Source organism: Lichenostomus cassidix, chromosome 2 (assembly GCF_008360975.1).
Source record: "Lichenostomus cassidix isolate B80296 chromosome 2, HeHo_3.0, whole genome shotgun sequence".
Taxonomy (NCBI): domain Eukaryota; kingdom Metazoa; phylum Chordata; class Aves; order Passeriformes; family Meliphagidae; genus Lichenostomus; species Lichenostomus cassidix.
In genome coordinates this window covers 66,203,593-66,224,996 of record NC_139482.1, presented here as the reverse complement: position 1 = coordinate 66,224,996, position 21,404 = coordinate 66,203,593, and the positions used below count along the sequence as shown (strand labels likewise).

The 21,404-nt window shown below is 39.0% G+C and overlaps 1 protein-coding gene across 1 annotated transcript; it reads right to left on the bottom strand.

Annotated features, from left to right (window-relative positions):
• Positions 1-491: 491 nt before the first annotated feature.
• EEF1E1 (eukaryotic translation elongation factor 1 epsilon 1) lies at positions 492-17,645 on the bottom strand. Its single transcript, XM_085051940.1, has 4 exons — positions 17,490-17,645; positions 15,351-15,551; positions 8,088-8,183; positions 492-1,129 (listed from the first exon to the last, which is right to left on the bottom strand). The coding sequence occupies exons 1-4, from the start codon at positions 17,586-17,588 to the stop codon at positions 989-991; spliced, it is 537 nt and encodes a 178-aa protein (XP_084908066.1). The 5' UTR covers positions 17,589-17,645; the 3' UTR covers positions 492-988.
• Positions 17,646-21,404: the final 3,759 nt, after the last annotated feature.

The following is a 21,404-nucleotide window of genomic DNA, read 5'->3' as shown; positions in this document are numbered from 1 at the left end:
CCAACATAGAAGTTCATTTATCAATTAAAATATCAAAGTATTTTTGTATTTCTTTCCTGTCTTAAATGTTAACTGAATTGTGCAGAAGGTAATTAGCAAATTCAAGTTAGCACTTTTATATTTGTTACAAATAAAAATTGGAGGACTACTTTGTACAGTAAAATGACCCATCCAAATGCATGACTCAACAACAGTGTAGCTGGTTTTAAACCCAACTTTAAACATTGCTATTGAATGTGATAGAGCAGCAAATTATCTTGAGGGTTTTGATTGGTTTTGTTGGGGGCTGGGAAAAGTGCATTTGAACTTGTGCAAAATATGAAGTGAGGCACATGCAAAATCTTTAAGAACACTAACTTTGCTACACAATTTGAAAGAAAATGCTTCTAGAATCAGAATAGTACACCACAAAATGACGCAGGAAGTGAACTAACTTTTAAAAATCTTCTTTACTGAAGAAAACCCAGAAAGTTTCAGAGCCAAACTAAGACTACAGTTTTAAAATAATTTATTCAGTCACATAAATACTTTGTAACATTTGCATGTTCCCTTTTTCACATCCTTGGCACACAATATAGCTCTTAACTTGTACAAAACTAGTGTAAACATCCATGGAAAACAAAATGAAAGGAAAGCTGGTTGATATACATAAAAATTCAATAAATAGCAAAAGGAGTGAATGATTGATGATGCAGATCATGTAATTTCAATTGAATGTTTAATTAAAGGAACTTTAATTTTTTTTAAAAAATAGTGAATTAAAACTCCATTTCCATCTTTCTACCATTTTGGCATTTAATCAGATACACAATAACAATTCCAATTCTTGAATGAACAACAGCAGCTCAATGCAGTTGTATTATCTGAGGCATTGACAGTTTTGTTTCACATACAGAAGGTTACAAAACAGTATTTGCAGGTTAGTGGCTTTGGACAGTACAACTTCTAAACTCCCACACCTCATTCCAACACAACATTAAGATTTGCCTTAATGAGCATTAGTGTATAATCTGTTCTTGATAAAAATGACATCAGACAGATGCTGCCGGACACCAGGGTAATGCTGAATGTGGTTGAACCAACGAGACACATTAAGGTATTTCTCCTTTTCTTGCACTGTGAGGTCCACCTGCATGGGGAATAAATACAAGCCACCAGTAATACCAGGCACTGCAACACAGAGTTATAACATGGTAACTGCAACACAGAGTCATAACCAATGGCAAAATAAAAGTGGATAGTTTCACAAAAAATTTAAACTCAAGTAAATTGTTATATTAATTATATTGATTATATTAAATATATTAATACTGTCCCGCAGTATTCTATCCTAATTTCACATACTGGACTTTTAATTTACTAAAATGAACAGATATTTATTTGCATGACAGAGAGGGGGGGGAAAAGCTTGCATTCATGGGGTCAGCATACAGTACTGGGGAGTGCAGGGAAGAGTTCCACAACATGCACAACCCTTCCACGTTCATTTAGCAGACAGTCTTGCCTCACAGGCACAGTGACTACTTTGTTTTACAAGGTGTATTTTAAGTATAGCAATAGGTTTTTTCCCCAGCAATTTCACACTGGATAGGATAACTGGAAATTGTTCTGTATGATTATTGCTGAAAACAGAATAGCTACTAAGAATCAGCATAACTTAACTGTTCAGATGTACTAGCTCACATTATTGAGATAGCAATGGCATGATTCAAATTACTACAGTAAAACAAACTGGAAACCTGTCCATACTTCATAAAAAATATTTAAAGCACTATCACACAAAACAGCTTCCATGTCAGTCAGGAAGAAGTCTCTAACTATCACACTACTGCAACAGCTCCTTGTCACAGGAATTGCAGCTAAGATTAATGCAGAGCTTCATGCCTATCTTTAAAATCAGAGGACCAGCTTAGGTTATCTACTGTTACAGATCCAATTTCCACCTTTAAAACTCTTTCAACCTTAGGTCAGCAACATCCTCAAAGCTTTACTACAAAATCTGTTATTACTTTGGAGTCTTTCAAGCCAGCTGTAGAAGTATTCCCATCTTGAAATTTTATGTCTTCTTATTCCTCTGTAAACAAGGCTTATCAGTTTAGACCATAATCTCTTTTCTCACATTAACATACTACAACTGAATTACAAATGCGGTAGTCCTCAAAACAGACTACAAAACCTGCATCAGGAATGAAACATGATCCTCACATCAACTATCCTATCCTATCTCACCAATACTGAAACCAATCAGTGCATGATTCACCTCACTTTATTTTCAGTTAGCCAAGTTAACCATCAAGCTTAACTTAAACCCTGAACAACACCTGCAGTCAATGAAAAAGGGCACATCTATAGAGGACAGTTTTAATAGACAAATCACTATCTAGACATGCCTAATATTTTTCATGTTTAAGATTTCTAAAGCTAATCAAGGTTAATCTCCTCAAAAGCTAAACAGATGGCATATGCCTTATGCTTTGTTCTACAAACACTAGATTTTACGGATGCTGCAGGTTCACTGAAAATTTGGTCTTGGGCACAAGACAGCTAGAAACAAATCTGTTTCAACAAACTTTGGATCACAGTTTTAAGGACTACACATACTCGTTTACACATATTCAGGTGTATGAGTAAAAAGCTGCTGTTTAAACCCAAGTCTAATGTTAAATTTCACCTTGTGACACACCAGCCTTTTGATTTCAAGAGTTGCCTACCAGATTTGCTGCTTCTCCTTGCTGTTCTCTCACACAGCCCAGCACTTGGCTTAGACCTGGGATGCTTTAAACATCCAGCAGCAATAAGAATGTAAAGATATATACTAGAAGGAGAATCAGTGGAAAAATACTGAGAAAGAAGAATTTCAAGGAGTTGCAGAAAGGAATTCTAAACCACTGGCACACAGCATTAAAGCTCAATTAATGGGAAGGTAAGAACATAGTAACTGTGGCAGCAACCAAACAGCAGGGATTTTGTAGCTGCTCATAGACTCAAGTAGTTGCCTTTCCTAGGGAACACACCTGCCAGAATACCAAGCACAGCACTACAGATGTATTTCCATAACAACTTGTGCAATTTTGTACTGTTATGAACCCCAGTTCAGGCAGTATGAGAAAACCTGCTTTTTGTCTTTGCTGGCATGGAAATGTAAACACTATTTCTAGTTGTACAGTCTGATAGAAATGCACAGAAAAATCATAAAAACCAGCCACATAGTTTTGCTGATCTAGAAATAGAGTTATTGGCAATTAACCAAGTGAATAGCACTAACCAGAACAGCACTAACAAGAAGGCAAAACCAAAAATCTAGAATTTTTAAAGGCATGAAATGCAATGAAAAAATGAGAAGTGGATTCTATTGTAATTTAAAACTGTTTCCCAAATTACCTGAGTGTCTGCAATAGTATATTCAGGACCAAAAAAAAAAAAAGCAGTACCATTTAGGGAAAGATGCTTTTGATCACTTGCAGTGTATTAAAATTAATAGTAGCTGGATGTTGATGATATGAAGCTGTAGAACCATTTACAAAATAGCACAGCAAGTGAAAAGAACAGTGTGTGTACTCTATGGCAATCTAAAACTACTGGAAGGAAGATATTTAAGTATGAGCAAATACTCAAATACTGAAACTTTAAGTTCTTGAGTTTACAATAACCTTTTTCAAAGTCTTTAAAAGGTAAGCACCTGGTTATGGAAAGGCTGAGCTAAACTTTAGATTTTGCAGCAAATACAGTATTTCCTTCCCATAATCTTTTACTGATAATTCTCAATCTTCACATTTCTCCAATGTAAATCAAAAATAAAAGTCTGGAATACTAGTCCTGTTTCATTTTGTTAGTGTAGTGAAAAAACATCTGAAGGGCAAAACAGACAGATATGCTAATAATAAAACCCCATTTTGTACTCTAGGCACAACAAGCAAGATATTTTTACTTATTTACATAATGTACTCTATCAGTGAAATATATTAAAAAGCACTTTGTGGCATGCTCTACTTTTTACTTGGAACATAACTCTTAGGTTAATTGTTTAGAGATCACTTCCATGGCATTTTTTACAACATTTTGTTAGATGGGTATTTTCTGTTCTTCCTCATTAAATTAGATAATTCCCCCAAGTTAAGAAAGGCTGCTGTTCTGCTGTTCAAATAATTATTTGCTATTAAAGCAATTATTTTAATAGCAAAGAAGCAGACACTTAATTTGACAGGCTTTTTTTTCGTGTAATGAAAAAAAAAGTCTTTTTCTTCTACCACAAAGCTCACTTAGGGGAACCAAGGTGGTCATCATATGGTGCAACTCTAAGAGTTTCTGAAAGGGCTAAAAATACACAAGCTTTAATTATATTTTCTTTCTGTAGCATTGGGGATGCAGGCATGAAGTCCTATTCCCACACTCTGCATGTCACAGAAAATCTAAAAATACCTGCCAACATATGAAGCTCTTCAGCAACAAGGAGAGGATACTACTGACTTTTTAAATTTGGCCTTAAGATATGTGAGAAAGACAAAAAAACCCAACAGCTGGTCGGTGTATTTCATGACATACATGTGCTTTCACACAGTTTTGTCTAATTTTCTGGTGTTAAAGGAATAAGCTTAAAGTGACATATTTTCTTTAAGTTAAAACGGGGTTTTTTTGCAATTCAGTTTAAGAACATTTTTTAGCATAATTTCTTGGAAGAAAAGCCTGTTACCTCAGTACTAAAATATCAAAGCAATGTATCAGTGAATATTAGCAAAAATAAACAACTATTGTCATCTCATTATAGTTCTACATTAGTGGTTCTGGCTCAAGGACAACAGCTTAGTTTGTTTTGTACTTGATCATATTCGGTTTGATCCCAACATTTTGACTGAGGCTTCTTCCATTTGCAAATTTAAACTTCACCCAGAAGTAATTTTCCAGACCTTATTAGAGACATTTTCAAGTCAGACATACAGATTTGAGACAACTTCCTTGGTTCTGACAACATTTTAAGTATAAAAGCAGATCAATCATCATACTGATTATTTCTCTTGAAATAGAACTGGCCTTGTTCTGGTCAAAAAAAATTCAGAATGGAAATATCTGGAAACCTTTTTAAAAAAGAATTTAAAATAAAAAACAGATATGAAAACAAGTTCATTACCACAGGCAGAATTTAATGATTACTGATTGCCTAAGCTATCCTCAAGCAATGCTTCTAAATTCATGTTTTCTCTGCAATCTATGCTTTAACCTAGTAAAATTTGATTGTTCATATTTATCCACATCCGTATTTCTGGAATTGAAGTGTCTATAAGACAACAATATTAATCTTACATACACAGAGACATCAATTATATATGACAATGAAGATCACATTGATTGAAAAGGCAGTATCGAGCATTACACTTTTTGGGTGTTTGTCACCTATATTATGATGCAGAATCACAATGTGTACTATTTAGTTCCTGCCTTATTATTATGAGTGTGTATTTCTAATTAAAAGACTCAAAATAGATTCTGTCTACAAAAACATGAAATCCTACCTGTGAATCTGATCCTCACTGATTGAAATAATAATTCTTTTCCCTCAATAAGGATTTTTAAACACATTTCACTATTGTGTTTATTAAGATAACTAGAAGGGACAGGGAGAATGACAGGCAGGCACACAATGACAGAATTAAGAGTTGCTGCTGTTCAGCAGACAAACTGATTAGTCAGTTCAAATGGATGAGCCTGGACAGTGAAGGATCAGACTCCAGAACCCTTCCTGGATAATGGAAAGGGCAAAATGAAGACGGGAGGGGAAAATTAATACATATACGCATGATCTATACTCAGAAACACCGACATACCACAGGTGAAGAACTGAGCAATATAATTGGTTGGTCTTAGAAACTTTTCCAATGAAATGTGCATCAGAAGGGTTTTAAAGTTTTACTACTTGGCTTATTCAGAATGATCACTGTATGCCAGTAATATTTACAGTATCCTATCACTAATGTCTGTGTTAGTATGTAGTTTTTAGTCTATCAAAAGCACAGATTAACCTTAACGGTATTATCAGTAATGTTTTCAGATCAATTTTCTAGACAACCTGATGGACAGCATGATCTGTGGGTCTGCCTTATGCCCCATATCTCCCATTTCTACCTACTTTCTTAAAGCATGACAGGAAACACATATTGATACTTTACACAAGGCTTAGCTGAAGCAGTGGTGGAATGACAAACTGCTTCTCTGGATTATATAGCATGGGGAGATACAGCAGCTTTCCCTGCCTCTCGCATAAAGTTTAATGCAGAGAAGCAGCTCTGGACTTACTCTCTTCTGATTACAGAAAAAATAAAAATAATTTTAAAAAATGAAGGAAAAAAAATCAAAGATTCTACAGTTAAAGATCCTGCCTCTATATGTTAATCAATTCTGAAACCTTCAAAATACATTAATTCCTAGTTAGTAGCTTCTAGATTTTCATTTTTATTTAGAAGAGTAACCCCGTTGCTTGCCCTTTATACCTTTCCGACTCAGAAAATTACCTTCCATGCAATCAAACATTTCAGAAACAGATGCTGTACTATAAACTTGTCCCAAGTAGTGTCTGGATGGTTGCAGGCACCCAGGAGCACCAAGTCATTTGTTTTTACCATCTGTTCTATTTCCCAAAGCAATAACTTGTATCTTTTCTTCTTGATTAGGTGGTCTACTCTAGAGCAAACTCTAAATTTAAAATATGCTTGGATTTTCCCCTGCCTGAGTTTTTTTAAAAAGACTCATTTGAACTCTTACAGAATATATGTATCATATTTTTAGAAAGTACATACAGTTTTTTTAATGTCTGCATATTGTATATGAAATGCAACCCGTTCTGACACTGTAGTCAACACATCTATCCTATTACTTAAGATACTTTACAGGGCATATATAATTTAACAGAATTGATTCTATGTGACTTACTCTAGCATGTTTTCAAAACCCTTCTGAAATGAAACTTCCCTCTCCTCGTCACTCATTTGAACTTTTACTCTTGGACAATCAAGATACAGATATGTAAGTTCTCCTTCATTTCTGGTAGTATTTCACTACTTGATTCCACCTCCCCTCTGCTTCCATTTTGAAATGTAGTATTCTTCCACACTTCTCCCAGAGCTCTGCTTTTAATTGTATAAAAGTAACCATTCACCCAGTTGATTGAATTCAATTCTCAGACACACATAAATTTGTCAGAGGCATCTTCTTCTAATTATCCTCACTCCACTCCACCCCACTCCCCCCCCCAAATTTTCTAATGCAAATCTGACTGTTACCATCTTCTCCCAAGAATTTAGTAGAGTTTTTCGTTTAGGTCCTTTGGTTTCTTCCCACTCCAGAGAATGAAAATGGATCATTTACAATCACATTCCAGCCACCAAAATGCAAATAACTTCTACTGCTTTATCTTTAAATTAACACTTGGGGTTCAGAACTTAAGGTGCACTAATTTTTAAGCACGTCATAACAGCCTGAGCTGACTACAAAGAATCTCAACATTGTCCCCACTCAGAACAAACTTATTTTTGGGGTGGGGATATTTCTTTTCCTCCTAAGCACCAGCTCCCTGTGTTATTTTCATGTTATGTACCTTACCAAGTCTTATCACTCAAGTCCTGAAACACAAATTACAATTTTTTATGGCTCATAGTTTTTTACATGCATTCATCCTTCAGGAGCTTAATTTACACGTATTTGTATTTCTCCAATACTAACGAAGTTACTACTTTCAGTTCTGACACATCCTTTCAGCTTCATTTATCTATTTCCCCATGTAGTTCTGAGAGCAGTCATGTTTTAGACTTGAACAGGTATGAGTCCTCAATCCTAGAAACACAGGGATAGGCATCATCCTTGCTACATTTTACAAAGGAAACTAAAGCATTCTGACACTACAGGTCTTTTCACAGATCCATAGCTAAATATTAAAGAATAAAACGAAAAACTTAAAACCAAATTTTATTTTCCTCTGTTCTCTTCCATAATTGTCATTGATCAGTTCAAAAGGTCAACTTCTACAACAATAAAATGCCCTTTAGATAAATAACAACTATGATAGTTGTACATATAAAAATGATGCAAGTAATGCTTACCATGATATGATGCAATCCATAGTACATCAAAATGTCTGCTAAGGTAAAAATGTTCCCTGCAAGGTAGACTTTATCTTCAAGGTGCATATTAAGATCCTAAAAAGGAAAAAGTAATTATACTGCTGTAGTATTGACTTTGTGAAACAATATATTAAGGCAGTTGTTAAAATAATAGAAACTTCCTCTAGAGACCATGCATATAAAATAAACACCAGTTTTAAATTATCTCAACTGAGCAAACTAGACAAACAAAAAAATAAGAGAAAATTCTAGAAAGTAAGTGCGAAGATAAATAAAATATCATTATTTCACAGTGAGAATTAGGTAAAATTTAAATGCTGGTCTCTAAACGAAGTGTTTTATAGCTAGTGAAATTTTTGGAAATGCAAATGCAATTTATTTTGAACTGACTCCACAGAAATACTTTCAAGTCTGTCTTTTCTTGGCTTCAAATTACTGAAATTCAAAAACTAAAGAGCTGTGTATTTATGATGAGTGCAAATTCAAATGTTTAACATTCGATTAGCAGAAAATGCAGTCTTATGATAGAAGGACAGCATACTGCTCTCCCAGCAGCAGCTACGCCCATCTTCCAGGACTCAGTGCAGCTGGTCAGCAAGGTTCTGGAACTCCAAATGTTTAAGAACCAGGGAAGCACACAGTATGGATAGTGGGGTGGGAGACAAGGTATTTCAAGCCTAATGCTGAAAACTTGATACCCATCAGCTGCTATCACTTGCCACCTGCTTTTACTAATGTTGAAATCACTGCTAGCAATTCTTTGTGACTGATATTGTCAATTCAGCTGCTGTCCAAGTCTCTAAGGAGAGAGCATTTCAGCATTTTGAGATCATCTCTCAACTATTCCAGATCAGCGGCTATGAGGGTAGGTAGTAAAAGACTTCCATTTAGGTTCAGTAAAGACTTTATTTAAAACCTGTATTAACACAAAGACCCCTTTTCATGGCTTTTTGTACGCAACCATTCTCTGCCAGAAACAAGAGGCTGACAGACTCATTGTTGCTCGAGTTTATCATTTCTGAGGACACAGGCATCACACATCAGCTCTACCTCTTCACCCATCTTTCCTTTTCTCCCAATCATAATTACTTGCCATCCAATTGATGCACCTTTATGCCCCCTACTCTCCTCTAAAGAAAGAAATGTAACAACAAATAAAATAAACCACTGTAACCTGGACCCCAGCGTAAGTTAGCTTTAGTTTTACTATACTATTTTCAGAAATGTAAAAAACCAGTTTCCCAGCTTTTCCTTGGATTTGGAAACTCTCCTTATCTGAAAGGGGGAAAAAAAGAGCACACTACTAACATCTGTTTAAGCCACTCCCTCCTCCTGCCCTAGAAACAGAGGTAGGCAGCTTACGCATACCTAACATTTTTAAAAAATTTCAATTTTTCAGTCTCAATTACAGCACATTACATTTTCAGACAACCTTTTATTGAAAAAAAAAAGTGTCAGGCAAGGAGAAGGGGGTTAATAATTAAAAATTAAACAATTAGCAATTGTGTGCAATTGTGGAAAATGAACAATTAAATTGTATTTGGCCTTACGCACGTTGCACTTTTCTGTGGTTACGTAATTTTACTGATATGGAGATATCCTATAGTGCATATATTGAAAATAAACCAAGAACAAAACACGAAACTAAAATGTTGAGACTTTAAGACATCTAACCTTGCATTTGTTTTTGACAAGTTCAACTCCATTAAACCACCTTACTATGCTTTGATAACCTCTTCATGACAGGACTCCTGTACTTGTGTAATATTTAAACATCCTCATGTCTGCTTTGATTTCTTTTATTAGAGCAAATCAGGGAAAAATATTAACCCCTGCATAGTTAAAATTCTGTAAGGTCAACTGCCCCTGGCTATGTAGCTTCTTTTCTTTAGACTGGTTTACTGCTTTGTTCATGTTAGTTAGTGCTCAAATTACTTCAAACATGTAACTACAGTTCTGTGGAATTTCTTACACACAACACAAAAGCAAATTTAATGCTAAGAAGAAAAAAATCCTAAACCTAGAGATCTGCTTAGTAGAAAAAAAGCCACCCATTAACTTGTCTATTTTGACACAAATTCTCTGACCAGCATTTTTCATTTAAATTAACCAGAATTTCCACATGCATTATAATGAAAACTAACACCACTGAAATAACACCTTCTCCCCCTCCTCCCCCGTTCTTCTTAGCTTAAGCTATGGAATCATGATTTTGTAAAGAAAAAAGCTCACTATCTCTGAAGGTATCATCATCACAGTTATTTCTCTGCTCAAAATTTTGTATTTCTTCATAAAAAAATTACAGCATGCTAATTCTGAGTTTTATATTGTGTGTGTACACTCAAAATAGTCATCAATAAAGAAATCCTAAAACTTTAAAGGCAAGGTAAGCCCTTATAGCGTGAACAATTATTTATTCTGGTTCATCAAATTTTATGAAGTCGGTTAACTGGGCAAATTAAATTTGACAAAAATGGTTTAGTCTTGTATAAATTAGCATTAGTTTACAATTCTGGTTTTGTACACGTACTTTCCTTCCCTAAAATACAGACAGATATTCTGATTTCAGTCTGCAAGTCAAGGTAATTCAGAAACACCACAGTATTTTTTTTTCATGTGCATTAGGCGCATTTAGTTAATCTTGCCTCATGGGTTATGCTTCCCATGGATAATTATATTACTGGCTAATAGCCAAATGTGCCAACATTCCTGAAAGTCAAGTTTTCTTAAGTGACCATGGTATTCAAGTGAAAGAGTGTTCCTGTCCTGGAGAGATTAATGAAAACATGAACACAAAACTGTATTGAATTTCTGTGACATGCAGAAAATACAGATCAGTTGGCTGTTATCTGAATCGTTTGTCTTTCATGTGCTGAATGCTACTACTTAAATGAATTACATATATACAAGCCCAGGACTAAAAGACTAAGGCAGTCCTGGAAGTTGGTTGTAACTATATAAACTTACTGTTACCATCACTTGGGAAACTATTCCTCAAATTTGGTACTTAAGGCATGGCTGCATTACAGTGCATTAACATACACTGAACAACTGTAGCAATTCAAACTTTGTTTTTGGATATGAAGTGGGGAAAAAGCAACAGAAAGAAGAGTTGTTGCATTATTTATGGACTAACCAATGGATTTCCATTTGCTTGTTGTATGGAAGAAAAACCTTCAATTTACAGCACATATCAAGCAACAGCTCAACACATCCCATTCGCAGCACACTTCTGACGACCCCCAGTATTGCTTTACTGTCTGTTAAATATGCAATCCAATGATCTGGAATCCATCTAATCTGCTCAGGCCGCTGAATCCCTGCCAGTCACTGCGAGCTGCGACAGTGGATAAGAAACAGTTGCTTCTTACGACAACTCAGTAGCTTTCAGTGGATCTAATCACACTCTGATTTTGCTCTGGATATTTTGTACACAACACCCTGCTGGTGTATGTGCTTCCCTTAAACACGAAAGCACATCCTGTCCTTTCAGTCAGCAAGATTCTTGAGGTCATTTATACCCTAAATGCCTTTATATCTATCGCACCATGCAGAGACAAAAAGCTGAGCACTGTCAAATCCTTCAGGAAAGCCCCTGACAGTGCAGAACCCAATAAAGGGTTTCTGCAGCCATATCCAAGAAAAGCAGAACTACACAAGCAAGAGCAACTATATTCTGGTGCATAGCCACATTTTTGATTCTCATGCAAGACTCTTCTGTCTAAGTGGCAAACTATGAGCTAAACCTGGTCTGGAAGAATATAATATTCAACATACTGAGTTTCCTTTGAAAGACAGAAGAATAATAATCAAAATCCAATTTTTAACCTGCAAGTGCACAAAAATATCCTGGTGATAAGACAAAAGGGAGAGAAGTGAATACAGAAAACTGAAGTTCAAAAAATGCTTGTTGGACAAGCTTGCCAAAGCAGGTAGGCATCCCATTCAGAACTCTGTCAAAACAGTGTACAAGAACTGTGGAATAAGGACATGGACGGAGTACGGATTAACCTGCTTCTCTACCTGTGGAAACAGTAATTTTTCAAGCAAGCAAGCAAATAAAATAGAAATTAAAGCTCTCTTATTCAGATTTCTAATTGGATTTAATGATTACAGCCAGGCAGCACAGGACACAGGATAAAGCTAATTGAAATCATGGAACCTTGTTTTGTGTGAGACACTGAAAGCAGTGCACAAAGATTCTTCGTTATAATTATCCTTCAGACACCACAGGTTTCTACATTTCTGTGGATGCTTTCTCGTGAATTTAACAAGCTACCAATTATTTGGCAGACTTCTCTGAAGATGGGCTGTGAAGGGGGAAGAATCCTCAGGCTTAAAGTACCTAAAATCGATAAAGCAGGGACATTAAAATCTCCTGAACAGACTTCACTAATATCTAAGTAGACATTTGATGACACGAAGATTCACAAAGGTTCTCAGTTCCTTCCTCCTCCTTACGAGGAGCAGAAAAAATACTAGTTATCATGCATGGTAAGTCAATTTTCAGTTTTCCTCTCCAGCTAAATTTACCACTAACCAAACATCAAAGAAACAAAAGATTATACTCTCTTATCCTGTGGAAAAGGATTCTAACATACTGCACTGGATATTATGCTATCACTGCTATTGACATTCATTGTTACTATATATCTGCTGAGGAACAGTCCAAAAGTACTGCTCCCATTTATTCTGTCCAGTACAGAAGCACAAATCAAAATTAGACAAAACTCCACAAGTCCTTTTATTGGCCCATACTGAACAGCATGGCATTTGCTCTGAATGAATATAAAAAAACCTGGCTAAGATGGTCTGTATCACTATTATTTTCCTGCCAAGTAACAGCTTTAGGCAACACGTTAGTAAGAACAATTGAACAACCTATTTTCGTAAAGTAAACAGAAAATCCTTCCTGTTCAAATTAACTTGAAACCAGTTATTTACTGACACTTTGTAGAATCACATCACCTCAGTTAAGAGTTAAACAGAGGCAGCCTAAAGTTTATAGCAGAAGTGACTGAACTGTTTTTGGTACAGCTTATTACAAACTGTGGCTCTAGGCTGCAACCGTCCCAAGACTGCCATTGTGTTTTCCAGACGTGTTGTAAAACTACAACCTCACACTTCCTCTCTGTTTTAGTTTTTTTTCTTCTGTTTTTTCACCCATGCTCCCTTTTGGCACAGTGTACTTTGATGGGAGGCTGATTAGTTATGGTGGCAAGAGAATAAATTACAAAAAAAATCCCTTAATTGCTATACTATGAAATTATTAATGCTGAAATAATTCCACAGCAGCCTTGTATTAAAAAAATTTCTAGAAGGTAATACTAGACTGCACTTAAAGGCAGAGACTCTCTCTCCTGACACCAATTGTTTCCCCGCAAGGAAATTTTGCTTTGCTTGGAAACACTTGATTTATCTCCATATATGTATTTCAGCATATTGTCTTTTCTACACAGCCAGTGTCACTAAGGCCAAAGCTGAAAAGTGATCCCAGCTTCAGCAGGAAACTGCTGTATCTCTGCATCTGGTTTTAATGCTCCAATGCAGTTCTGCAAATACTCACACATACCTGCACTGTCAGCATGTATCATCACTAAAGCAGATGTACTTTGTTGCAACTGGATAAAAAACTTGCTTTTGGTTTTTATATGATAGAAAGGCAAGAAAGGTAAATAAAAGTTACTTATTTGTTCTCATAAGGTTTTCTCACAGTTTGGTAGAAGACTGACTGAAACTGTGTGACACGTGTCATGAAAGTTTAGACAGCAGGGATCTCCAAGGACCACCTAGTCACACCAGAGCTAAACGTGAAATTAAACCCTGATTAGTCAGGGCCTTCTTCAATCAAGTTCTGAAAATCCCTAAGGGTAGACAGTTTTCACAGTGTATCTGTAGAGTAACCACAACTGAAAGTTTTGATAAAATTAACACATAGAAAGTAAAAGCAGAGGTCTTACAACAAGAGAAGCAATGTAAACAAATTAATGATCAACCAATTGAAGATATTCCCCAGACACAACGAAACCAAGATAACTCAGGTTATTTGAGGTGCAAGTGAGAGAAATGGTTCTTCAGGATTTTCATCACATTGGTAAGGCAGACACGATTAGTCCTCAAGATCAAGAGCACTGTCAGCTTGAAGATGACAGCAGATTAGTAACAAGGTTTTGCTTTGTATCATTTTAAGATGCAAGATTTTCCTTGATTTCAAGTAACAGCATGTTAATTTGTCTTTGGTCTCTTCAACACCTTGCCACACCTTGCAAGAGCCAGAAGTATTACTGCCAGCTTCAAAGAGTCTACAATGCAACTCACCAAGCTATTTCTAAACTCAGACTCACTGGCAGTACTGAGCAACGTAACTCTCCATCTAAACCATTTTTGCAAATTTAGAAAAAATAAACACCTTAAAAATTGATTGAGTTTCACTACTCTTTTGTATACATTTTGTAAACAGAGCTTAACTGTATAAGGCAAATTTTCTTTTCAAATTCTTCCCACAAGACTGCAAAAGTACTAATTACCAGTTGCAAAGAGTAAGAAGGAAAATACCAAAACATGCTCCTCTATCCTATTCCTTGTCATCTGGCTGCTCTCTTATCTATTTCCACCTGTTTAAGAGGAACTAAGCTACAGTCTACAAGAAAAGTTCAGTAACAGCAGACCAAGGCCTCCACACAAAGTAGTTTGATGTGAAGGGCAGTTTTATAGATATTCCTTTATGATTTCACTTTTCACACCCAATTCTGTCTAGTACTTCCTTCTGGCATCAATACCAATTGTCACAGCATCACGTATGGCCTGTATCACATAATTACCAAATCAACAGGCATAGCTCTTGCAACAATCAGAGAAGTGTTATCCTGAAATACAACACCAACTTGTCTGTAACTGAGGGTTTATGAAGACAGCAAGAAACTGGTGTCTCACACAGGCATCTGAACAGTCTCAACTCTGTGGAATACACTGCACAATTTATAGCCTTACAGCCATTGAGCACTGCTTCATCTATTTTACAGTTTTAGCTGTTTTCCCTCCTGTTTCAGGTTGTTAGGGTATTTTTGTCAATAAAAGTGAAAGGCAGCAAGAGGAATAAAAGCCAGTACTCAACAAGTACTCAAGGCCTTAGCATTTGCTCAGTTTTATTAACTGGATGCTCATACACACATTATCACTGTGATCTTCTTCAAGGTTCAGTCACTCCAAAATTCAGTGGCTAGCTAATTAAGCACTTCTTACCTTCAGAATTGTTCTAATATCTTCCTTACTGGAGCCTCCATTTACTCGAGTCACTCTGTATTCCAGCCACTGCTGAACCACAGCTTTCTCCTCAGCAGTGTTTCCCAGCAGCTGGTCTTTCCTAGCCTGCCTGACCAGGTGGGCAGCAATGGTCATCAGCCCTGTCAGCCCAGGGCCATTGTTGGTTTGGAGAACAGGAACCTAGCAGTGGAAACAGAAGTGTAAGACTAAACAAGTAATTAAAGAAAGCAGTCTCTATACGAATGGCTATTCCTTTTTTATGTTCCCTCAAAGGGACCTTTTGAAACAGTATGTCAGAATTTAGAGGCATTCATGGTAAATGTAGTGCCATTAAAACCAAGTTTATGTCCACTTTTTGCTCTTTGGGGTGTTTTCAATTTTTACAGAAGAACATGAACAAACCAAGACACTGCTACCTCCAATTAAGCAAATCCTGCCAATATTAGTCAGAAATAGCATAGCTTTTTCTAATACTGGCAAAAATCTTATTAACTGACTTCTAACTCATTTTCAAATTCAGGACTCAATACTGTAAAGTCAGCAGCATCCACCTTCTCTCTGAGTAAGCAAACTGCAGCAACCACACCTTCTGAAAAGCTTATTCATATTTACTGATCATTTCCAAATGCCCTGGCAGCAGTCAGGACCTCACTGGTACCAGGAGGACAACATGACACACCTCCAGCTTTAGCCATGTCCTTGTGAATGACAGCAGTGTATGTTCAACTGTGGGAAAGGAAACTGAACCACCAGGTCAAGAAATGAAGTGAGTGAACTGAAACTCACTGCAACAGGTTGCAGCCCATCCAGTCATTTATGAGATAAAATGAAAGATGCAGATTAAAATGCAACACTCTTACAGTATTTGACCACACAGAGGAGTCTGTGTTCAGACTTACTATAAGGTATAAGTTGAAAGTAAGAGTCTTTCACTACTATTAAGTTTTTTTTCCACTGAGCATCCTGCCAGAAAGAACTACTTGAATTTTACAGCCTTATGCTTTACAGTGGTAGTGCTAAAATACCAGTTGGACTGTTATACTAAGTAATTAAGGCAGCTTTTGCAACTGAAGAATACATATAGATATTCAGGACTCTAATCATTAAGAGTAAATTAAAAACCCCCAAAACATTTGGCAACTGGAAAGCTTCATTTCTCAGCCAACCTTCTTCAGGAGGGAGGATCACACAAAGGGCTCAAATTTGTGACACTCACAGCTCCATATTACATTTTTCATGCTTCAGGTGCCTCTTAAACCATGGAACCTAATGTTTCCATACAAACGTTGAAACATTAAGACATCCAAAACCATAGAATCATCAAGGCTGGAAAAGACCTTTAAGATCATCCAGCCCAGCCACCCACACAGCACTGCCACTGCAACCCTAAACCACCTCACCCAGCAACACATCCAGACATCTCCTAAACATCTCCAGAAATGGAGACTCCACCAGCTCCCTGGACAACCTATTCCAATGCCTGACCCCCACAAGAGTGAATTTCTTTTCTGCTATCTAATCTGAATCTCTCCTGTCTCAGCTTAAGGCTATTTGCTCTGGTCCTCACGCTGCAGGACCGGCCCCCACCCCACTAAAAAGTATTTAAAGTATTAAAATAACAAAATATTTAAAAGCAACACATCCTCGCTACAGATATGTTCTCATTACTAAAACAGGATCTATTTTATCCATGTAATTTGATCGAGATAGCGCAGCCATAACTCGCACAGGCATAGCAAAAGCGGAGTGGCGAAAGAACAAGCATATATGAAGCGGAAATCCCTTCCACGACACACGAAGATCCTCCCGCACGAAGAGGGGTTTCCAGCACCCACAGGCTCGCAGGCAGCGAGGCCCTACAACACCCACGACATATGTGGGGTGCTGAAGCAAGGGCTAGAGGGAGCACAGGTGAGACCCCGCCTAAGGAGATGCCGGCTGGCACCTGGGGGGCCGCAGCCACCGCCGCATTGGTGTCCGGGGGGAACTGCCAGGGCGGCGGGAAGGGAAGCTCGGAGGGAAGCAGCCACCGGGGAAAGGAGACCAGAGGACGCCCGCCCGCCCTCCCGCGTGCGACGCCACCGCCACCCGCCCCAGGCCCCTCCTCGCTCCCTTCACCTTCCGCTCCCCCTGGACGCCGTACTTGTTCCCTCCCGGCAGCCCCAGCAGCCGCTCCAGCAGCTCCAGCTCCTCCGCACCGCGCACCGCTGCCGCCATCTTCCGCGGCGGGACACGCGGGACAGGGAGGGGGGGCGGCAACAACCGCCCACCCCATTGGCGGACAGACCCGCTGGCCCGCCGAATGAAGCGCCACTGCCATTGGCCCGAAGGAACCGGCCAGCCAATCAGAAGCCAAGGAGTGCTCTGCGTTCAGGCCTTCGGGGAGGAGCAAAGAGCAGAGGGCTCACGGTTGGCGCATGCGCAGTTGCGCAGACACGTACCCGGCTGCATGGCGGCCTAGGCACGCGAGCGGGAAGCCACGCCCTCGGGGCGTGGCCTAGCGGAAGGGGCGGAGAAGCAGGGAGCGGCTGTGGAGATGGACACGCCCCTTGCCCCGCCCCTTCCCCTTGCCCCGCCCCTTCCCTTGCCCCGCCCCTTTCCTTGCCCCGCCCCTTTCCCGCCCCGGCCGGGCTGTGCTGCGGCGGCGCGGGGGTTCCCGGGCCGAGGGTGTCACGGAACCGGTGTGGGTGGAAAAGGCCTTGCCGATCGCCCAGTCCGCTCTGTGACCCAACACCCCATGTCAGCTGGACCATGGCACTGAGTGCCACGTCCGGTGTGTCCTTAAACACCTCCAGAGACGGTGACTCAACCACCTCCCTGGGCAGCCCATTGCAATGCCTGATGGCCTTTTCTGGGGAAAAATTCCTCCTGATGTCCAAGCTGAACAGCCCCTGGTGCAGCTTGAGACTATTTCCTCTTGTCCTGGCCCTGGTTACCAGGGAGAAGAGGCTCACCTGCCCCTGGCTACAGCCTCCTTTCAGGGAGCTGTAGACAGTGATAAGACCTGCCCGAGTCTCCTTTTCTCCAGGCTGAGCACCCCAGCTCCCTCCGCCGCTCCTCTTGGACCTGTGCTCCTCCAGCTTCACTGCCCTTCTCTGGGCACGCTCCAGCTGTGTCCCTGGGGTTCCCTCACGGTGTCCCTGCCTCCCTGGCCCCTTGCTGCTCGGCTGGCTGGATGGCTCAGTGCCACACAAGGAGCTGCCCTGGGGAGCCCCCGGGGGATGCCCTCAGGTTACCCACACCGACTGTCCCTCTCTTCTCCCGGGGCTCTCAGGAACTGCTGTACTGCTTCTGTCCATCCACTCCCTGCTCCTGCCTGCCTGCACCTGGCACATCTTGAACTCGTTGTCCGAGTGCAGCCAAATTTAGTAGGGGAGCTGAAGTTTTGTGGAGAGCTACATCAGTAGGGATCTTGCGAAATGAAGGAAGATCATGCAGAGCCAAGCCACTACACAAGGGCGTCAAAGGAGGAGGGGGAGGAGGAGGTGGAGGAGGAAGAGGAGGAAGAGGAGGAGGAGAGATAAAAGTAGGGTTAAGGAAATAATCCTCATCCCCACTGTTAATAGTAGTACTGAAGTTAAGAGACAAAACCCACAAAATCTCAGCTGGCCATGAAATAGCCTGATTTAACTGCACATTAGTGTATTTGAGAGTTGGTGAAGACATGATTTAACCACTTTTCCAATGGAAGATACTCTGCTGCAGATATCCTATTTGTACATCTGATCATAAATGTTAGGAATTAAAACAATTTTAGAACGGCAGGTCTATTTGTCCAGAGTATCAAAACACAGTTCTTGATAGAAGACTACTAAATGCCAAACTAACATCTTTTACTAAAAAGAAGGAGCTAGTCTTATCCTAATACTGACATTTTCACAATGCAGACTCAGGGCTATCACTGCGTTAGTCATCTCAGATGAGATGATCCTGACAAATGTCCTGTTTCTCCAGTGAAACACTTTATCTTGATAGAAGGTGACATTTAGATTTGTACCTTCTGTTACAGGTAAAGTCTGAAAGTGGACACTGAGCCTTCCTCTGGCTGGGGAGAAAATCTGAAATTGTGAGTGGAGTTTTAAGCTTTGGTATGACATTGTAGGATCTTTTATATTAACATCTGCAAAGCACTTAGGTAAAAAAAAAATTCCTTGCTCTTTGCAAAGCCTTTTTAAATTCTCCATCTCCTTTCTCTAAGCGATATTTTGAAATGGTAGTATTCCAGCAGTGTTCCAGTAGTGCTCCAGCTGTGTGATATCAATGAACAATCTAAAATTGTGCAGAAAGCCTTCCTTTCCAGTTGGAAAAATTGAAAGAAATGCTTTGCCTCTTTTTAAAAAGCTACTTGATAGTTTCATTATTGAGCATTTTTACTTTTGATAATGAACCATCCATCAGTAAATATATACTGACACTAACAGATTATTTTATATATTTATAATTTTTAGATGCTTTGGAACATAGAAGATGTGACCTACCAGTGTAAAATATTTGTGTTGATGTCTTGAAATATCTATCAGTGAAAATAAAAAGGGTACAATTTCAGTCAGATGAAACGTGGAGATTATTGGGTGGTTCCTTTTTTTTTTCCTTATGACTTTTCTCCCACCTCAAAGTTTTAAAGACCTTGGAAAATGAGACTTTATAAATTAGATGGAGGAGATTAACTGCTTACGGTTGTGTAGTAGTTTTCCCTTGATAGCAGTGTTTAGCAAAGTCTCCCTCCCTTTTTTTTTCTGTGCACAGTTCTCCCTTCGTTCCATTAGGTGGAGCTTTGTGATTAAGGCTGCAGAAGAAACTTGCTTCCGAGTGCAAAATAATTCACCAGGAAATGGCTGGGGGAGGAGGTGAACGAAGCCTTCTTTGCTTAGAGGTATCGTTGTCCTGTACGCAAGCTTGAGACAAAAAAATCTGAATCAAGACCCTCACATACAAGGAAAATAAATTGAAAAATCGATTCTGTCAAACGGGGCCCTGCTCTAATCTGCTGTTGTCATAGTCAAGTTCTGAATCTAAAATACCTTAGGTTATAAATTAAATGTCAAATATAATTAATTTGGCACTTGAAACATGGAGTGGATGACTGTCCTTTGGAGAAAGCCTGACAGCTTTATGTATGTCACATTGGTATCTGTTAAAACAAGCTTTACATGCCAGACGATCCTTGTGTGAATCATATTGCTGTTAGCTGTACCAGAATTTTGTCAATGGAATAAGTCTCAGAACTGTTTTCTCCTTAATTGTCTGAAGCTTTTGCAAGACAATATAAATCAAGTGTCATCTGCCTCATCTGTGCAGAATAATGGTTTTATCATACATCAAATAAGCAATGTATTTCTTATTCATTACTACAGAAGCTATTGTTGAATATTTACATACAAATCTATATTTTATACAAATGGAGAATGTTTTCTGCCCTGTGCCTTGAACCCACTGCAGTTACAATTTGAATCCAGTTTTCTTTTCATCATCTTAACTTTAGTAATAGTGGCTGTAGCCCTGCAATCCCCTTCCACAGGGAGGCCAAGGTTATAACTGAGCACCACTCCTTCCTCAGCCCACTTCCCCAGGGCATAGACATCCCCTTTGCACAGCCTCCTCCCCTTGCCCCAAACCAGAAGCAAAGAGGGCTTTCTGCATGCTTTGTGTTTTGTGTCCTTGCTTTCAATAATGAACTACACCCACCTTAATGCTTATTTATTCACAGGTACCCCTGGGGAAGTGGAGGAGGTGGCTTTGCCCAATGAACACTTTTATAGAGTTGTTGAAACAAAAATGTCAGTATACCACATTATTTCCCACTAACAGGACCGGTAGGACCTTCCTAATCTGAATCTCATAAAAATTCCCCGAGCAGGGTGCTGCAGCAAGGTTTCACCATTAATTTTTAAATGTGGGCAACAAACTGGTTAAATGTTTGTGGGTGATACCCTTTACACTGCCTGTGTGATCAGGCTATTTATTTAGCTTAAGAGGAAAAAGAAATGAGATTATGACCTTGCTGCTCATTGAAATGAGGCAAACTTGTGCAGC